At 28.6% G+C, this 20,679-nt stretch overlaps 1 protein-coding gene across 1 annotated transcript; it reads right to left on the reverse strand.

The window, feature by feature from the left end:
- Positions 1–14,725: 14,725 nt before the first annotated feature.
- On the reverse strand, positions 14,726–16,792 carry LOC130827514 (uncharacterized). The gene is made up of 2 exons (XM_057693253.1): positions 16,575–16,792; positions 14,726–15,610 (listed from the first exon to the last, which is right to left on the reverse strand). Exon 2 carries the CDS (start codon positions 15,597–15,599, stop codon positions 15,117–15,119), a length of 483 nt encoding a protein of 160 aa, XP_057549236.1. The 5' UTR covers positions 15,600–15,610; positions 16,575–16,792; the 3' UTR covers positions 14,726–15,116.
- Between the last annotated feature and the right edge of the window lie 3,887 nt (positions 16,793–20,679).

The raw sequence follows: 20,679 nt of genomic DNA on the forward strand, positions 1-20,679 counted from the left end.
ATATATATAAAGCTACACATTTTCATTAAGATAATTATACAATGATTTGCTTACGAGGAGGATCGACCCTTTTGGAGCTTATAAAACATTTGCCACCAACAATACCTTAAAACTTTCAAATCAATTTGCATCATATACCAAGTTTAAAGGGAATAAATGAGTAATTCTTTGGAAAAAATAGAGGCAAAATCGTAAAACTTCACTAAGACATTTACTTTTGATTTTATAATCCTATAAATTGTAATATTTAGAAAACAACTACATGTATCATTAAGCTCTACTAAAGCTGTTACTTTGTAAAGCAGTAATATTCTAATCTTATTAAACCAGCAACAACTTTTTAAACAGCAGAAGTAGTTAGGATGCCCATACCAACTTAATTAGTTACTTTATCCGTTTTATAATATTTGCAATTATTATTTTTTTTTGGTTTTTTTACAATACGTGCACTTTTTTCATCTTTGACAAAAAGCAACTCAAAAAATCTTTATTTTATTCTAATTTTATTCTCATTAATTACATTATTACTTTTTTATATATCATTTAAAGATATAAATTAAATAAAATTACATTAAAAATGACTTTTCTAAACTCTTATACTACCGTATAAAGGTACAAATAATTTAAAATGGACAAAGTATTGGCCAATCTACTTATTATAAGAATTAGAAGTGTTCAAAATAGACCCGATGATTCGATATTTACCCGACTTTAGAACCAAACCCGACGTAACCTGTCTTCAAAATAAATTTAAAATAATATAAAAATCATTATAAACACAAGACTTAATTTTAAATCGAACTGAAACACGTAATCTAAAATTAATCTAACGACTCAGGTGAACACCTTTAATAAAAATTAAGAAATGGAGTAGAAATTATTACGGGCGGCATCGAAAGAGAAATCTCGTGACACCATGATTTGCTTTTTTCTTTTAAAGCGGCAATGGATAATAAAACCTAAAAAGTGAGCACTTTTGTTATAATATTAATGCTATCTTCAGTCTGATACGTTTGACTTGAAGCATTGAACAAAGCTCAAGTCTTTGTCACAAAAACAGTAGAAGTTAGGATTTGGAATTATTTGCTCTATACAAAGAACAATTATTTTCTTGTTTCATTTGTCAGTCATTTGTCATTTCCGGATCCTGGCTTGACCCAGCTGATCATTTTAGTGCCCATTAAGTTTTGTTTTTTTGGCCCCTTTGTTGATAATCGATAGGAATGACAATAAAAAATTAAGGCAAAATGTTAAAAAACTACCTAACATAAATCTTATTTTGCAAATAACTACCTTAAATAAAAAGTTTTGCAAAAAACTACCTTACATAATACAATTTTTTGCAAAAGACTACCTTGTAACGGATTTTGGCGTTTGACCTGTAGATTTAACCGTTGACCAGCACGTGGTTCCTTTATTAACCTAAATCTTCTTCATTTCAATTCACAGCCTTCGAAATCGTTTTCAATCCTTCTTCTTTGCAGCCATTCTTCCATTGCTGTAGCTTCTTCCATTTCTCATTTGAAATTTCTAAGCAAATCCGATATGTACTACTAATTAATTATGGTTTGAACTAAGAATGTAATGTTGCTGTACTATGTGTTTGAATACTTAAGTTAATTCATTCAGAATGTACTAGTGTAGCAAATGAACTCAGAATGTACTATCTTGAACTAGATGTAATCAAATCATTAATTGAATCAGTTGTACTATGTGTTTGAATCAATACCTACTGAAGTTGAATATGTGCAGCAATGTGTTTGAATCAGTAATTGAACTGATCATGTGGAGCAAAAGTGAGCCTTGACTAATCAGTAATTGAACTAAAATCAGCAATTGTGTTGTGCAGCAATGTGTTTGAGTTTGAATCAGTAATTGAACTGATCATGTGGAGCAAAAGTGAGACTTGACTAATCACTAATTGAATGGAAACATAGCACAGCACAGCAAACACCTGCAAAGACAATGCCAAACGCAGCACCAAACACAGCAAACATAGGTCCTAAACTTACACAACACCACATCATACACAACATCATACACACCAAATACATCATACACAGCAACCACAAAACAATACCTGCAAAGAAAATTAAATGGAAAAAATAAAAAGTTAATTCATTCATTCATCATCATCAAGTTACAATATCCAAATCAATGTTACAATTACGCTTAACTAGGTCCTAAACTTCAATTAGTACCCTTGATTTTTACAAGAAACACCAACAGAAAACAAAAGAAAAACCCTAATACAAAGCTTTTATTCTGATTTCCATGCTCCCTCTCATTCATCCATTTCTTCTTAATCATTTTAATTTCTGAAAATGCTTGTTCCTTTTCATGTTCCAAGCAAGAAATCCTTGATGTCAAAATCTTGATTTCGGTTGCCAATTGTCGCTTTTCCTCCACAAGCTTGTTAGTGAGTTTTCTTTGCCAAACAGCCATTTCAGGTTCATCAACCCATTTAAACTTTTTGCAACCCCTCGATTTTGTATCAGGATCATAAAAAACGCAAGTATTAAACCTTCTTCCATGATTTTCCTTGGTCCATGAAACCCTCCTTGCAAAGGGAACTCCACACCCACATTTTTCAATTGAAGAATTTTCGCTTGAAGAACAAGAAGACATATCTGATTAATTGGAAGAAAACGATGATCTTTGAATGAATTAGGGATTCGAATGCGAGGTGAATGAAAGAAAGCTGTGAATTGAAATGAAGAAGATTTAGGGTTTATCGCTGCAAAGAAGAAGGAATGAAAACGATTTCGAAAGCTGTGAATTGAAATGAAGAAGATTTAGGTTAATAAAGGAACCACGTGCCTGGCACGTGATGGTCAACGGTTAAATCTACCGGTCAAACGCCAAAATCCGTTACAAGGTAGTCTTTTGCAAAAAATTGTATTATGTAAGGTAGTTTTTTGCAAAACTTTTTATTTAAGGTAGTTATTTGCGAAATGAGGTTTATGTTAGGTAGTTTTTTAACATTTTGCCAAAAATTAACGTAATTTTGATATAAATATTTTTTGACAAGTTTAATAGTCATAATTAATTGATTATACTCCTTTAACAATTTTATTTTCTTCACAAAACTCATTCCAATGCATTATCATTTGAACATGCGGTAATAGATGTGAATGAAAATTTTAAATAAAAAAACTTTTTTTGATCAAATTTTCATTACCATGGAAATGACATCATACGTATCATGAAATTTACACTATAGATAATTCTCTCTAGCTCCCACCATTTAGTACCGATTGCCAAACGATTCGTTTGGTATTATTTACATATTATGAAAATTTACACTAAAAATCACTCTCACTCTCATCATTTAGTATCAATTACCAAGCGGCCTATTAGGGTACTAAATAACTCAAATCATAATCTCTCACGACTCACGAGGCTTCTTAGTTTGCATGTTTCTATGCTTGAATTGATGATTATATGTAAGGTTGATGCATTTAAACACGTTTAGAAAAGTTTGAGAAGTACTCATAAATAATTTCTTTTATAATTTTCGAAGAGTTTGGTATTTGAAACTTTTAGAAAAGTGAATTTGTAGTTTAAATTTATGACATCAACATAAGCAATTGGAGAGAAAAAATTTACTTAGAAGCTGACACCTCATTAGCTTTTAGTTTTGCAGATATAAACATGTTTTGCTTTAGTAATATGTATATAGATTTGATGTCTTTGAGATTGCTACTGATAGTAACATTTTTCCTTCACAATATGTTACTATTAGGGGTGTAAGCTTATCAAAAAGATACTAAAATTGAAAAAAAATGATGAGAGTCGGAAAATAATAACAAAAACCATAACATTGAAATTAAGGGTGTTTAATCGGGTCATCGCGTTAATTTTTGGATTATGTGTTTCGAATTTGTTTAAAATTAGGTCTTGTGTCAACATTGATTTTTACATAATTTTAAATTTAATTTAAAGTTAGATCAAGTCAAATTTAATTATAGTATCGAATAAATATTAGATCATCTAACTATTTTGAATCCTTCTAATTGAAATATATATACCAGTATATTTGGTACAAGAGGTGCAAAAAACAATGAAGTGGGATCATGTTAATCTTTGGTACAAGACAACCAAATATTAAACGCTGTATTGTCTTAAATCAGAAAATATTGATATCAGCATATTTCTCGCCCAATTGCAACATGCGGGGCCGGGGACTACCATTAGAGATGCTCAACGGGACAGCTCGACTTAATGGATCAAGGGTTAAGGGTTAAGTCAATTTTTATAAAGTATTTGTAAGACGGATCATTAATGGGACGAGTCAATATTAAGCTTTACTATACAGAGTCTTAAAAGGGCCATTAAAGGGTCATAGCGGGACATAACAATTAATAATTAAAAGAGTGATAAGATACTCCTATAAGGATTTAAATCTTTGAATTAGCATCAACAAGAAAATATAGATATTTAGTGATAAATGAACAAATATATTAAATTGTGTGAAAATAATAATATGTAAATTTTTGTATGAGACGGTCTCACCGTGAGATATGTCTTATATTTGGGTTAAATAACTCAATATTAGAAAATTTTAGCTAATGGACTTTTAATTTTGAGATCGTCACTGTGAGACGGTCTCATACAAAATAGACTGATTAAAATAACAACTAATGTTAAATGAGTTAGACGAAAAAATACTGTCTTTACTAGAAAATATATCCTCTACCTCTAAGGCACCCGCATGCAATTAATCTTTTAAGATTCTAGTTAATTTTTTGCCAACCATTTCCTTCCTTCTTCTTAGACTATTTTATATAGGTCATTTATAATTGGCTAAATAGAATATATTTAAACCTGTTTCATAGATTAGATTGATTTTAATTGCCTAAATATTTTATACTAATTGCGATTCTTTTATCGATTATTTAAAACTAGTTTTTTCTTAGCTGATATTTTTTTTCAATAATACTACTAATTCGTTCCAACAACACTTTCCATTTGCCTTTTTATACTCTACACAAATCAATCCTTATATATTATATTTAATTATGTATAATTGAATATTTTAAAGAATAAATATTATTAATAAGATAACAATGAGACAAATCAAACATAATCCCATTTGAATACAACTAAAATAAATTAATGGATGATGTTAAAAACAAATTGGAAATTGTTGCTCGAACAAATGGAAAAATTACCGTGAATAATACAACCTTTTGTTAATTTTGCCAATAATAATACCAACTATTGATTAACCATGAATAATACCTACTTAGGGGGAATTTTCCTAGAATAATACCAACTTTAGTTTATTAACTAATTTACTAATTTTTTTTGCCTTATAATCACCTATAGTTTGATTTTTGACATGTTAGGGAAATTTAGGAAAACACCCCTGTAGAAACGTTTAGAGATAACAAGAGGGGGAGTGAATTGTTGTTTGATAAGTTTAAGCGTTTTGCCCTGTTTTTGCAGAATTAAAAAACTTGAACTCAATGCGCAACAACAAAATTTTTACGTAGAAACCTTCTATGTCTAAATAGAAGGAAAAACTAGGACCCCCCGAAATTTCACATTCTCTACCATGTTTTAAGCAATTTATTCCAATTACATAAAACAAACAAAACTAGGCCAATAATTCTCTTTCTCTTTCTCTTTCTCTTTCTCTCGCTTCCCACGAAGCTCTCTTTCTCCCCTAGACTTCTTCAAGTTTAGTTACAACAATTCTCTCAAAAATCCTTTTACAAAGGCAAAAAACCTAAGGATAAAATTAATGAGTTGCACAAGAAATATTTCTAAGTTGATTTGCAATTTATGAGTAGAGAATATTTCTCATTATCTTTCTACACACCCAAAAAAATAACGAGTAAAACAACTTCCTTTTATATAGGAGATTCATGTAGCTTAAAAAAGAATAACTACCCACTTCACTTCTTAATCCTAAAATTAAGGAGGAATAAGTGGAACTTGTTTTGAAAGTAATAAAGCTACGGTTTTTATTTTCTAAATAATGCAAGTTATTTTTTCTTAAATAAAACCTAATAGATCAAGCCTATTAACGTTGGAGAAAAATTAGGAGATGTTTTCTCCACCACTTTAGAAAATGTGACGGTTATTAAAAATAGGGAAATTCCACATGATAGCATCCAATTTTTATGAAACGATAGTCGTAGCACTTTTGTAAGATTTTTCTACATGGTAGCATCCAGTTTGTACACTATTTAACTGTTGTAGCATTTTCCATTAAATTCTTGTTAATTTTATTTAATTCATCATTTTTGTAAAATTTTTTCACATTGTAGCATCCAATTTTTGCTCTCAAATGTTTAATTCACCATTTTAACTTTTAATTCACCGATTAATTTATCAACGCCCTTAAATGTTGTAACAATTTTATTTTCTTTCAAATTATTGGCATTATAAAGTTCAAAAGGTGCATTACGAACACTAATAAATAATTAAAAAGGTGCATTTTATAAGCTCAAAAGGTGCATTTCATAAGTTCAAAAGGTGCATTCCAAGCACTAATACATATCTACTTTATTCTTACGACATTAAAGGGCGTTAATAAATTAATCGGTGAAGTAAAAGTTAAAATAGTGAATTAAACATTTGAGAGCAAAAACTGGATGCTACCATAAGGAAAAATCTTACAAAATGATAAATTAAACGGAAATTAATACGAATTTAACCGAAAATGCTACGGCAGTTAGATAGTGCATAACTTGTATGCTACCATATAGAAAAATCTTATGGCATTTCATGAAAACTGGATGCTACTATGTGGAATTTCCCTTAAAAATAGTTATAATTAAAATTCCTTTTGCCAACTAATTACTATAATTATGCACGAAATTAATCTTACTCATACATCAACTAAGAAAAACCAGAAAATACTTTTTTCAGAATTTTTTCGCTGACGCTAATTCTTCCAGACTTGAATTTTGGGAACAGGGCACTGTCTCCTCTCATCAACAAGTATCGTCAGATTATCAACTTAGGAACAGTAGACCTCTTGTCTACATTTGACATCCTACAACAATCTTTCTATTTAACTTCCTAGGATATTTTAGACACGTACAAAGTCCATAGACCAAGTCTTATATACTATCAACGATCCTTATCAAGACCGGATATTGACCTGCACACAATCTTTAAAATATAGTTGTTTATATTAAGTGTAGTTATCATCAAAACCTACAAGGGTTAGCACCCTTTTAAGTTGGTATTATTCATGGCTAATCAATACTTGATATTATTGTAGGAAAATTAACAAAAGGTTATAATATTCACGGTAATTTTTCCTTGTTAATATTGATCAAAAGTAGTAGTTTTATTAGGATTTTTTTCTTACTGAATGTGTGGTTTTTACTAGTTTTTTTGTTTTTTTATTAAGTCATGGTTTTTTTCTAGTTAAAGAATGTTTTTTTTACTAGTATTACTTATGTAAATTAAATTTTACAAAATTAAATTATCATATATAATGAATATTGGTACCATGATTGTTAAGATTTTTAGTTCTTTAATAGATAAAGTAGTGGTATGCCTAATAAAAAGAAGGATGAAGAAAATTAGAAATGATATGAACGAGTTTTACTTTTTTAATGACTTGAATAAAGATAAAACTAGTTGGTGACGCTGAATTTGCATCTTACAATTGGTAGTTATCTTTATCATCATCATTATTGGTGTCTTTATGATTTTTATTTTACTATTCTGTCCTCTTTGATTTGCATCAAAGAAAAATTAAGTTATTTTTAAAAAAGTGGTAATAAACGAAAAGAGAGAATAAATTTTGTGGATGAAATTAAATATGAGTTAAAATATATAGATGAGATTAAAAGAAAGTAGTGAGCCATTATTCAAAAATAGAAATAATGTAAATTAAGTGGTTTGAACCAAAATGGTAAATGCTGCAAATTCAATGGGGCGGATGAAGTATATTGTTTTGGTTTATGTTATTAGTCCTACTGCTTGTTTGTCTTTTCTTGTGTTGCTATTTGTCCTGCATATATTGCATGTCATTCTCATGCCGAAGGTTTTTTTACCGACCTTAGCCTCCTTATCTCTTTAATAAGGTTATGATATAGCGTCATTTAACGCTCCCTAAACATTTATTATGATAATGATGATGATGCATTAGAGCAACAAGTGTGATATTCTAATCGATAATATGTGTGATGAATAGTTATAATTTCACCCTGATATTTTTTTTGCCCCTTTTATTTTGTACCTATTGTAAAATGAGTGAAATTTAGTGAAAATAGAAAATAGGTTGCAGTATGTGACAAAAAACAAATGCATAATACAAATGCAAGATACAAATAAGTGGTTAATACGTGTGATCAATAGTAATTGATAATGCATGTGATCAATAGTTATAAGTTAGTGGTTGAAATTAAAAAAAAAGAGAGTGAAAACCATTGCCAAAAAAAGAGAATAAAATAAATTAAAATAGATAGTGTAAAATAAAAGGAACAAAGAATAGTCGACATCAAATATTACCGAATATTAAAATATATGTCATCTAACTCAGTGGCTACAAAATTTATGGGTGATGAAATTCATACTATATATATGATCTCATTTAATCCTACTACTTCTTGCTCTTTGTACGCCAATGACTAATATAATACTCTATCCAACTCAATTTAGTTGTTTTTTGTATTTTTGGCACTGTTCATCTATTATTGTCAATTTGTATACTATTCTTAATGTACTAAGTTCTTTTTTTAATTGCCCCAAATTAATTTTTACCCTATTCATTTTTCTATGGTATTTTAAATATTACAGCTATTACACGAGAAAAAAATATAGTCATATAAGAGATCTTGGTTTATTTTTCTCGTCGAATATTTTCATAATATCAAATTTTTATAAATTTTTGTTGAATATAATTTTCGATATAAACAATCCAACAAACGCATTGGAATGCGTAAAAATGAATTTGGGTACAAGTAAATGAAAGAAGTATATTTTAATACATTTGTTCCTAAAAACTATAGGAAATTATCAAAAAAAAAAAGGGTACTTTTAGGGTGGTTGTGATGGAAGTAAGGTATTTGGCAGAAAATCATTTTATTCCTACAAATTAACACCAAGAATCCTCGGATAGTCCCTAGGGTTGATGCCTCCAACATTCAAATTAGTACCCACATATTAATTATATGATGTAGTAGTAGCGTTTAGAAAGACAAAAACTAATATTGTCAAGGGAGACAAATATCAGTTGCCTTTCCTTACCCCCACAAGGTGTTTATATATAGTGAGACTCTAGGATTAACTCAAGCAGTTTTTTTTTATTGGACTTAGCCCATATATAATATACGTTATATTTTATATACATACTTTGTTTCATTTCAATATAAATTTTTTTAATATCAATTTTTTATAACAAATACAGATATTTAATATTAAGTTAGTACAACAAATATGCATAATGAAATGGGACAACTAAATTGACTTAAAGTTGGGTATTTGTTGAAATCTTTGCAAATGCAAAATTGACTTACTAAAGTAAAAAAAAAAAAAAAAAAAAAAAAAAAAAAAAAAAAAAAAACATATTTTCCTCATTTTGGCAAGCACAATATAATGTGAATAGCAACCACAAAATTTGTTCTTATGTTCTAATAACGACGCATCCCCGCAATAGTAGTACCAAATGAAAGTGTTGATATATCCAATATCCATAAAGAACAAATAAGCATCACCATCTTTACAACTGTATCGATATCCCATTTGTTTACAAATACAAAGAAAGAAAGATGTATCTTATGCTACCAAACATGGTTGTAATTCAATGACTAAAGTAATTCTATCTCTACATCCTCTTTTACAATTCACTAATATATCACTTCACTTGTATTTTAGATATATCTTCTTTTGTTCAGTTTACTCGCTATATTGGTATTTCACACGAGAATTAAAAAATTAATATCTCTATGTTAAAAAGTACTTCAATATAAACCCTTAAGAGATAATGTGAAAGCTAATGAGGTTTAAGGTTGAAAAAAGCAAGGGAAAATTACACAATTATATAATTATTTTTTGACAAAAATAGTTATGTAGCTGAATCTGCTAAGAAAATAGTGCCAAACTTGATATGGAAGGGAAAGGTTTCAAGCGAAGGGGTTTTGCTCCTTTTGATCCGAGTGTGAGTAAATGGATTCTGCTACTGACCTGCAAAGCGAACAGAGTTATTTGTCAGGGGCTGTTTTCCGAAAAGCCCATCCGACACTCAAATCATAGGTCAAAACTCGAAACATGAAACGAGTATTGATTGCTAGAGTGGTTGAGAGGATTATGGTTGGAGTACTTACTTGATTTGGTAATAAATGATGGTATTTATAGTACAACTGATCTGAGTTTGGTCATTCAGGGGTATTTTGGTAATTTCATCTCTAAAAGTGAGTCGAAAGAGACTTTTGTCGGCTATGCTGGACTATGGGCTCGTTGACTTAGCCCATTTGATTGGGGGCCCTTTGACCCCATAATAATAGCTAATTTGAAACAGTTAAATAAAAAAAGGTGCAGTAAACATAATAAAACAAAAGAAATACTGCATAATATGGATTTGAATAACTCTTTTTAGAAAAGTAATGCTCCTATATATTTCTATCCTCCATTTTTATATACAAATACTTTGGCCAATTAGATTCTTGTCCCATGGCCTATAACCGAGCTTATCTATATAAACCCACCGAAAAAACTACCCATTACTAATAAAATTTCAAAAAGTAATGAATTTCAATTCAACAATAACAAATACTTTTATATTTTACTTATTTATTAATAGTGGATAGTTTACCCACCAGATCAACTAAGTTTTTTCACCGATAAACTCTTTCTATCAACTTATTCATGAGCTTCCGAATCTTTTGATTTTAGCTTTGAATTGCTTGAGTTCTTTGAGATGGACAATTAGGTGACAAATCTCAATTATGTGTGCTTATGCTACCAAGAGGGCGAGTCGAAAGTTCGAATCGTCGTTGAACCCTTTTCAATTATAAATGCTTGTCACTTTGGATTTTAATGGTTTGATTAGGAATTTTTTGGATTGGTGTTTCTTCTAAAATGGAGTTATCACCTTAGAGTCTTGCTTTGGTTCTTTTATAGGAGTATCTCTTAATCTACCTTCATGCCAATTTCAATATCACTGATTTGACTAGAGATAAAATTAATTGGAGACGTATTTGTGTTCTAGACTTTGAATAGTCATCTATTATCTACTTCTATATTACTTATGTCTTGTTTATTGTTCTGGTCTTTATGATTGTTTTTATATTTCGTTGGTCATGATATCAACCTTAATTTTTATCTTGCTTTTCGTTGTATTTTTTTGTCTTGTATTACCCGGTTTTGTTTTTCTTTACAGGTATTTCTTGAGTCTAGTGGTTTTTTGGGTATCCTTCTTTATATGGATATGTTTTGTCGTATTATGTCTATCCCCAAAATCTAACTAATGTTTTTATGAGTAGTATCCATTGTGTTTAACGATGATATATTGTTGGTTAAATGAAAATATGATTGTTTGATCGGAGGAGTTAAGTGAAGTTAAACGCTCTCAACGCTTTCACCTACTTAAAAGTCCAATTTGGGCGTTGCAAACAATGGTGACTAATTTTGTTGTTTGTTGAAAAAACTATAAAGGGATGGAGTGAAAAAATGATCTAAAGATAGTTTTGAGATATGACAAGCAAAAAATAAGAAAGTAAAAAGATGACGGCTAAAACAATAGGTGACCATAAATAACACACTCAGCGTTTATTTTTAATTAATTTAATAATAATAAGTATTTTTTAATAATTATATTTAATTGCACATTGCAAGTAAATATATTTATTGTTTGTATATCTTTTAAGTTAATCCATACTAAAATAGTGCGTATTAAGTCCATATAAAACTTTTTCATTTTTTATTGCACGCTTATTGAATCACTAATACATTATAATTAAAAGGAATAATTACAAAAAATACCTAATTTATAGTCCCTTTTGCAAAAAATTACCTAATCTAATTTTTTTTGCAAAAAACTACCTAATATGATATTTTGATTTTCAAAAGACTACCACTTGACGAAAAACCGTCAATTGACCGGTTAAGTTGGACGTTGACTTTGCAAGAGAGAATTATTCTCCAATTCCCTTCTCTAAAATTTTCTCATTCCCATAATCAATCCATCTACAATATATGAATCTGACATTCTTCTTACTTTCAAATCCTCCATTAAAGACACTTCTCATTTTATTTCTTCTTGGTCTAATACTTCACTTACTCATCACTGTAACTGGATTGAAATCACGTGTTTTAATACTCCTTTGTCTGTTATTACAATTGACCTTCAAAGTCTCAATCTTTCAGGTGAATTCTCCCCTTAAATATGTCAGCTTCCTAATCTTTCTTTCAGTAATCTTGCTGATAATCTCTTCAATCAACCAATCCCACTTCATTTATCTCAATGTGAGTCTTTAGTAAGTCTAAATCTTAGCAGCAATCTTATATAGGGTACTATCCTAGAATAGATTTCTCAGTTTTCTTCATTGAAAAAGCTTGATTTAAGTAGAAATCATGTAGAACGTAAAATCCCATAAAGCATTGGGTTGTTACATGATTTGCAAGTTCTTAACTTTGCTAATAATTTTCTTGTTGGTAATATTCCTAGGGCTTTTAGTAACTTCACTCAGCTTATTGCTCTTGCTTTCTCCACAAAGTTCTGGGTTTTTCAGGGTGATTCCCAACACTTTTATGAGTTTAAACAATCTAAAAGTTCTTGACCTTTCTCAAAATAATCTAACTGGTGAACTTCCCACGAATCTGGGTGATTCATTGAGAAATTTGGTTAATTTAGATGTTTCATCTAATAAGCTTGGTGGGGTTTTCCAAATAGATTTTCTGGTGAAATTCCCGAAACTATATCAATTTCAATCCAATTAGAACAAGTTCAGATTGATAATAACAACTTTACTAGTATAATTCCTCAGGGATTTGGATTAGTTAAGAGCCTATACAGGTTCTCTACTTCAAATAACCAATTATTTGGTAATCTCCCTCCTAATTTTTGTGATTCTCCTGTTAAGAGCATTAATTTCTAATTTTCGTTTGTTTTTGTACTACATTTTAGGGTTCTTGATTGTTTTGGGGATTTTCTTTTAGAAGGAGAAGTAAAAGAAAATGTTGTAGATGGAACTCAGAAGAAGAAAAAAAAATAGCAGAAAATAAGGATGTAAAGAAAGAGAATGCTCTAACTGGAACTCAGAAGAAGAAAAGGAAAACAGAAAATGGTAATGTAGAGAAAGAGAAGGTGAAGAAACTAAAGAATGAGAAGACTAAGAGAAAGCAATGTCTCATGTGCCTCTTACGTGCAAAGTCAACGTTCCACTTGACGGTTAACGTTCCACTTGACGGTTAATTGATGGTTTTTGTCAAGTGGTAGTCTTTTAAAAACCAAAATATCATATAAGGTAGTTTTTTGCAAAAAAAATAAATTAACTAGTTTTTTGCAAAAAGTGCTATAGATTAGGTAGTTTTGTAATTTTTCTTAATTAAAAATACATAAAGTTGAAACAAATAAAGTTTACAACTAGACGAAATAAATAAAATTTCATGTTTTAAATTAAATATTAAAAATAAAATACAAATTAAATATATGTGAAGAATAGCATGAATAGAAAAAATGAGAGTACAAAATGTAAAACCCTTGTAAAAGGGTAAAGTTTGGCATGTTAAGTAGGGACAGTAAAATAGGATGATGGATACGGTATATTTTGTTTCTAAATTTTTAATACACATGTCTGTCCATCTGAATATGCATCTCTCCACCCATTATGTCTTACTATGTATATTCATTATGGGGGTATACCTACCTTATACACATCTCATACTCACTTTAAGTCCGCTTCATACACTCCAAAAATTTTTACAAATTTAATTATACATCTATTTTTGTTTAAATCATAAATTGTAATATAATAATTAATATCTATTTATTATCAATAATTTATAATAAAAATTTACAAAAATTATATAAAATAGTATATTGTAAATATAGGGTGGCGGCTATGAACACGACATAAAGTTAATTTTTCTTTTGCTTTATCTCCTAGTTACATAGTTTAATTATGCTCCCTACCACTTTTCTTTTTCATGTCTATGGCTATTTTTAATATTCCTCAATTACAAGTTGAGAAATTCCACAATTAATTTCTAGATCTGGACTACTTGTATTCTTGTGGTTACACGTACTGTTATTAAAAAATTAAGCCATGTTGTTATTGAGGGGAATGGGGATGAGTCATGAAGTCTAGCCAATTATATATATGAGCAATGATATGTTAATTAACATGGATGAAAATTATTGTTGGAATTTGTATTGTAATATATGGCTGTTTAATATTTAAAGGATAAATATTTTTAAAAATTTCTATTTAAATTAAATTGGATTGATTCGTATGCCCCGCATGAATGTAATGTTAGATTATTTGACAAGCTAAAAAGGCTCTTATCTTTATTTTTGTCGGTATTTATTTTTCAATCTGTTTCATTTTATGTTAATCTAAACCAATTTTAAGTCTCCTAAGTGTGAGGGTGAGTGAGACAGAGTGGATATAGAAAAGATAAGACCTCATGTCCACCAGACCACCACCATCATGAAAAATTTATAATTTTACATGGATGTCATTCCAAATGTCAACAAATGACTTGTCATTTAAACTTTCATCTAACCTTAAAAATGAAACAAAATTATTCATAACCAAAAATAAATTTATTGAGTCATACATATTTATACTTCAACTATGTACACAAAATTTTGCATAAAACAAAATTTAGAATTTGGGAAGAGGGATTGTAATTGCTAGAATAGGAAACTATGACATTTCTTCCTAAACAAATCATCAATCCTAACTCCCTCATCATCATCTTTGCCAATTCTTCCACCACCAAATTTCCTCTTTTATTATAATTTCATTTATTTAATCTTTTTTCCATTTTCTTTTATAAACTCTTTGCTAGTCCAAATTTTCACCCATTAGTGCCTCAAAATTGTGTACAATTTTTTAAGAAAATCACCAACATTTTCTTATATCATACAATCCATCATTCATGTTATAATATTTCCTCATTCTAATCAATCCCCATTTTTCTCAAAGATCCGCAAAGCAACTTTCGGATCTAGCAAGAACAGCCCGTCTCTGATCCAATGATTCCCGGCTCGGGCTTCCAGGTGTAGACCGAAGCCCGCCCCGTGGACTATCAAAGCTCCTACGGAGTATATGACGCATCGCCGAGATAAGATGGACCGTCGGATCACCACCCGCCGGCGGGGAAGATGATCGGAAGCTTCTACACACATTTAGAAGGCGATTTAAAGCTTCTTCGGTACTAATAAGCTTTTCGGATCGAATAACCTCGTTTTTAACAGCTTCGGAGCAAAGCCCACATACCCATTTACCCATATAACCTTGTCGGATCCTCTCAATATAAGCAAGGGTACATTCCTCTATTAAACCACAACATTCACATTTTATGAATTGAACTTCATTTTGTGATTGAATTGATGCTCCTAATGATGATGAATCTTGTTGGGTTGTTGATACTATCATTGATTCACTCATAATTGCTGACATATTTTTAATTCCTGCAAAAAGATTATCAATAAATTAATATCAAATTGTTAAAATTAACTCAAATTTAATTGAGATTAATTAATTAATACTTTTTTTCCAATTGAAATTAAGTGTGAAATGAAAAACCCACATGAAGAAATCAGAAATAATCCCTAAATGAATGTTTTAAGAAGGGTGAAATTTTGGAATACTAATTCAAATTTCCTAAATTAATTAAAATAATCAACATTTTTAGTTTCTTTTTTATTGAAATCAAGTGTGAAATTAAAAACCCACATGAAGAAATCAGAATTAATCCCTAATTTAATAAAAGGTTGGGTTTTTTTGAGAAGGGTGAAATTTGGAATACTTATGTCAAATTTTCCCTAAATTTAATTTAAAATAATCAAGATTTTTACTTTCTTTTCTATTGAAATCAAGTGTGAAATGAAAAACCCACATGAAGAAATCAGAAATAATCCTAAATTTAATTAAAAGGTGGGATTTTTTTTTAAAGAGAAGGGTGAAAGTTTGGAATACTAATGTCAAATTTTCCTTTTAATTTAATTTAAATAATCAAGATTTTTTCATTGCTTTTCTATTGAAATGTAGTCTGAAATGAAAAACCCAAATGAGGATATTAGAAATATTTGTACAAAATATGGTTTTAAAAAAATACCCAGATGATAATAGATGAATATACTCCATTTAAAAGCAAGAAAGAAATAATCCATGATGGTAAAAATAAAAAGAAAATACAGTCAATCATCTTCATACAAAACAAAAAAAAAAAGGTTGATAATTTTGTCAAAGTAAATTGAAATTGGAGCTTTGTACTGTAAACTTTATTCAAATATTTTTAATGGGTTTGGTTGAAAAGTGAATTATTATTATTAAAGTTTAAAAAACATCAAAAAACATCATAAAATCCTACCTTTTTAATCAAAAAAAATTAAAATTAAAAACTGGGATTCTGTCAAAGAATTCAAAGCTTACTTCAATTGATGATTGTAGGTAGAAGAAGAGTAACCCTTCAAACAATTAGTAGTTTTTTTATTGGCTTTGATGAGATTGAATAAGTTTTAGAGAGATTTTTAGAGAGAGGAAATGAGGATTTAAGGAGAGAAAATTAGGGAAGAGAGAAGGAAGAGGAGTAAATTGAAGGGGGGTTGATCTCCTTTTATTATTGGAAAGAAAAGAGGAGGTCCAATCATTGAAGGGTGAAAATAAAATAAAATAAAAAATAAAAAAGGGTGTACATTTTCTTTGAGTAGGTTACCCTAAAATATGCTTACCTATTATCAAAAACACAAATTTTTCTGGGGATAGTCAGTATCTCAAATTGAGTTGGCTTATTATATATTTTTTGAAATATTATAAGTAGATATTTAAAATAATATAAATAGACATTTAAGATATTAAAAGTAGACAATAAAGATACGATAAGTAAATATTAAGAATAATGTAAGTAGACATTAAGAATACGGTAAGTAGACATTAATTTTTAATGGGTTAAATTTGACATATGTCTCTCAAAGAAACGGTCTCTTAAGAGACTAGCTGTATGAAAAATTGCATCTTTTTTTGATTAATTCAAGTAATATCAAGTTTAGAGTATATATTCTTCCCAAACTAACTTTTTGTATTCAAACTGCTGTGGGTGTTTAGTTTGTTACCTACAAACTCCTTATAAAGTTTCTTTGAAATAAAATACTTTTATAATAAATAATAAAAAATAAAAAATATAAAAAAGAAAAAGAAATCTAAATCAACAGCATCTATGTTGGCACTAAATTTGGGCCCTTGATTAGTGGACTGCCAGCAATGCATTATCATATAGGATTCCTTTTTAGTTTTAAATTTTTATTTTATAATCTTTTCCATGGTGTCATTGTGATGTTCTTTTGGCAAGCTTTGTTTTGACTTGTTGCTTGCTGAGTAGGATTTAGAATTGTATGGTTGCAAAATAATTTTCTCACATAACATAAAAAAGGGAAGTGAAATTTTAAATATTGGAGAATTTTATTGGTATTAATTTATTGTGAATATATGGATTGTGGAGGAGTGAGGAGGTATATGAATGTCAACCTAAGATGCCCATTAGGCCATTACCATATATATATATACTTCTATATCCTACTTGTAGATTGTTTGTGGTGGTGCATTCTTTTTTATGGTTAGGTTATAGATTTAAACCTTTTTATTTTACTTTAAATTATAAAGGGTTAGTAACTTAATAGGATAATTTATTTTAAAAATCACAAATCACATATTTACATGTAAAATTTAATTTTTTGTTTATTTTTAAAAGGTCTCGACTTCACCCTATCTTAAATAGATTAATAATTATCCAAAAAAAATTAGCCATGGATCAAGCTGGGATTGGTGCTTGATCCAGCTCTTGCCACAAGTATCTAGATCTAGACATATACAATTATGAATTAAGTTATAGGTCGGTCCTAGGTTAGGTTTGGATTTATAATGAGTTTATAGTTGTTTTGGGTTATGTTTGGGTCAAAAATCCTAAACCTAGTCTGTAGACTCAGATATACTTATTTTTTTCCTAAGTCGGACCAAGGCATAGATGTGTTGGTTTCAAAGCTTAGAAACAACGAATTTCACCATGCAAACTATAGAGTTGATTTCTAAATAAATCTTTCGTATTTTAAATTTATTTAAAAAAAAAACAGAATTGGGGCACCATGCCACCCTTTTTAAAAATATAATAATTTTTACTTTTTGATTTTTTTCCGTTAATTATTAATAATAATTATTTATTAATTTAATATTGCTTAATTTTTTTAGTTATGCATTTTTGTTAATATAATTAGTTACTTATTTATTAATTTATTTTTTTTAATTATGCAGTAATATGGTTAATAATTACAGTAAAACCAAAGGGTTCCATTGTGTACACTTGAATTTAGGATCTCTCTTTGTTGATTTTGTTTACTGCCACATAATTTGTTCACTATGTTTTCCACATCATTTTCTATGTGCCATATATATAACAAATGTTGAACACCCACATTTGTAGAAGAATTGTGTAACAGGAGTGGTAAGTTTACTAAAAAAATACTTTTACATCAATTTACATAAACTTTGGTCAAATAGTTAGCAAATAAAATATTTTGTACTAAATAGTGATTAAAAGTTACTTTTATTATGAAATCTCATATATTAAAAAAAAACACTTCAATATTTAATAACTTATAAAAATTTCTCAAAAATATAATTTTAAATTGTTATTTTATTATTATAAAAACATAGCTTGTAATAATTTAAAATAGTAATCAAACTCTCTCTTTTTTTTATGATAGTTGTCGAATGGCCTATGAGGGTTTTGGGGCCTTTTCACATAAAAAAAGATATAATATAATTTATCATATTAAATCCTAGATTTAAATAATTAACATAACTACTTAAAAAAAATAAAAACTCTATGCAATAACTTAGAAATTTACTATAACTTTAAGTATAAACTTTAATCTCAAAATAAAGTATAATAACAACATTCTTAGTATAACCATACTTGATAAAAAATATGTTCATAAAATAACTTACTACCTTATATATAAACTACTTTGAAGGCTATCATAAACATATTAACAAAAATTCTAACATAAAAATTTTTAAGTGTAGTAACATTCCTAATGTAACGAGTAACTCCTAAATATACTAACACTAGTTTAAACATAAATTATACTTAATATCACTATAATATAATTTTACTCCCAACTTCCTACTAAAACATATTATAAAGTAAATATAAAGTAAAATTCCACAAAAACAGTAGGGTAAGAAGTTATACCATACTAACACCAAGGATTAGTACTAAGTACTAATTAGGAAAATAATAAGAAATAAGACTCTCCAAGATAGATAATAATGCTCCAAAGATAATTAATCCAAACTCCCAAATAATGATGATCTTCTAAGCTCCCAAAATAACTAAATGTAAACTCCAAAAATAATGATACATTAATTACCCAAAGTAATAACCCAATAATGCTCTAAAATGATGATGATTTAAGCTAAATAAAGAGTGTTCTAAGCTCCATCTTCTTGAATTTTTTCAACTAATAATAAAGGTATTAAGGTAGTAAGATTTTAATAAAGTGGAAATATAAGAAAGAATGTTAGAAAGATTTGATTATGGTGGTGGAAGTAATCTCATGGCTTAAAGGGTATTTATAATGGGTGTGGACAACTTTGTAGTTCATTAGATTGTATGAAAAAGAGTGTTAGGAGTATAGAAGAAGGTTAACTTGTGTAAGTAATTTAGAGTGTGTAAGTGAATGTGTAAGAGTTGAAGTGTGTAAGTAAATGTGTAAGAGTTGGAGTGTAGAAAAACGTTAGCTTGTATAAGGAAATGGTGATAGCTTGTTTAAGTGATAAACATCATGGGTTACTATAAAAAGAATTTTGGTTCATCAAATTTTTGTCAAATTTTTGTTCTAGTATGTACAAGTGAATATATTTTAAAATAATGGGTAAATTTGATCATATAAATATGTAGTTTACTTAGAAAATTTTGCTTAAACTATACTTAAAGTTAATAATAAAAATACGACTCAATTTTATGCATAAAATAATTAAATCAAAGTTATAAGTTAAAATAATAAGTAGTAATGTTAGTTTAAGGAATGAAACTTAAAACGTAACGTTTTACAAAATCGTAAATATAATAATAAAATTTTACTTTTTGTACTATAAAATAATAAAATAATATTTTAGTGCTTATAAAAAAAACTTTAAACAAAACAATATCTTAAAGTTTAATATTTGAAAGAAATTACAAAATCGAAAAAAGGTTTAGAAATTAAAGATGGTTTGAAATGGATAACCAAAGGATTAGGAATTTGAATTGAAAATTCGAAATAATTAATCGAAAGATTAAGATTAAGGATTTTGAGTCTGTTACAAATTGCATTAGTCGAACATATCAAATAAAGTAAGAAATTTGGTAAAGACTGAGAAATACCTGAAAAAACATCACAAAATGTTGTAGATGACCCCTCATCTCAATCGGTCAAAATTACATTAGAAGTTTGAACAACCCCAAGTAAATATCTGAACCTCTTCAACACCTAATTGTATG

This window comes from Amaranthus tricolor, chromosome 11 (genome assembly GCF_026212465.1).
Source record: "Amaranthus tricolor cultivar Red isolate AtriRed21 chromosome 11, ASM2621246v1, whole genome shotgun sequence".
NCBI classification, from domain to species: domain Eukaryota; kingdom Viridiplantae; phylum Streptophyta; class Magnoliopsida; order Caryophyllales; family Amaranthaceae; genus Amaranthus; species Amaranthus tricolor.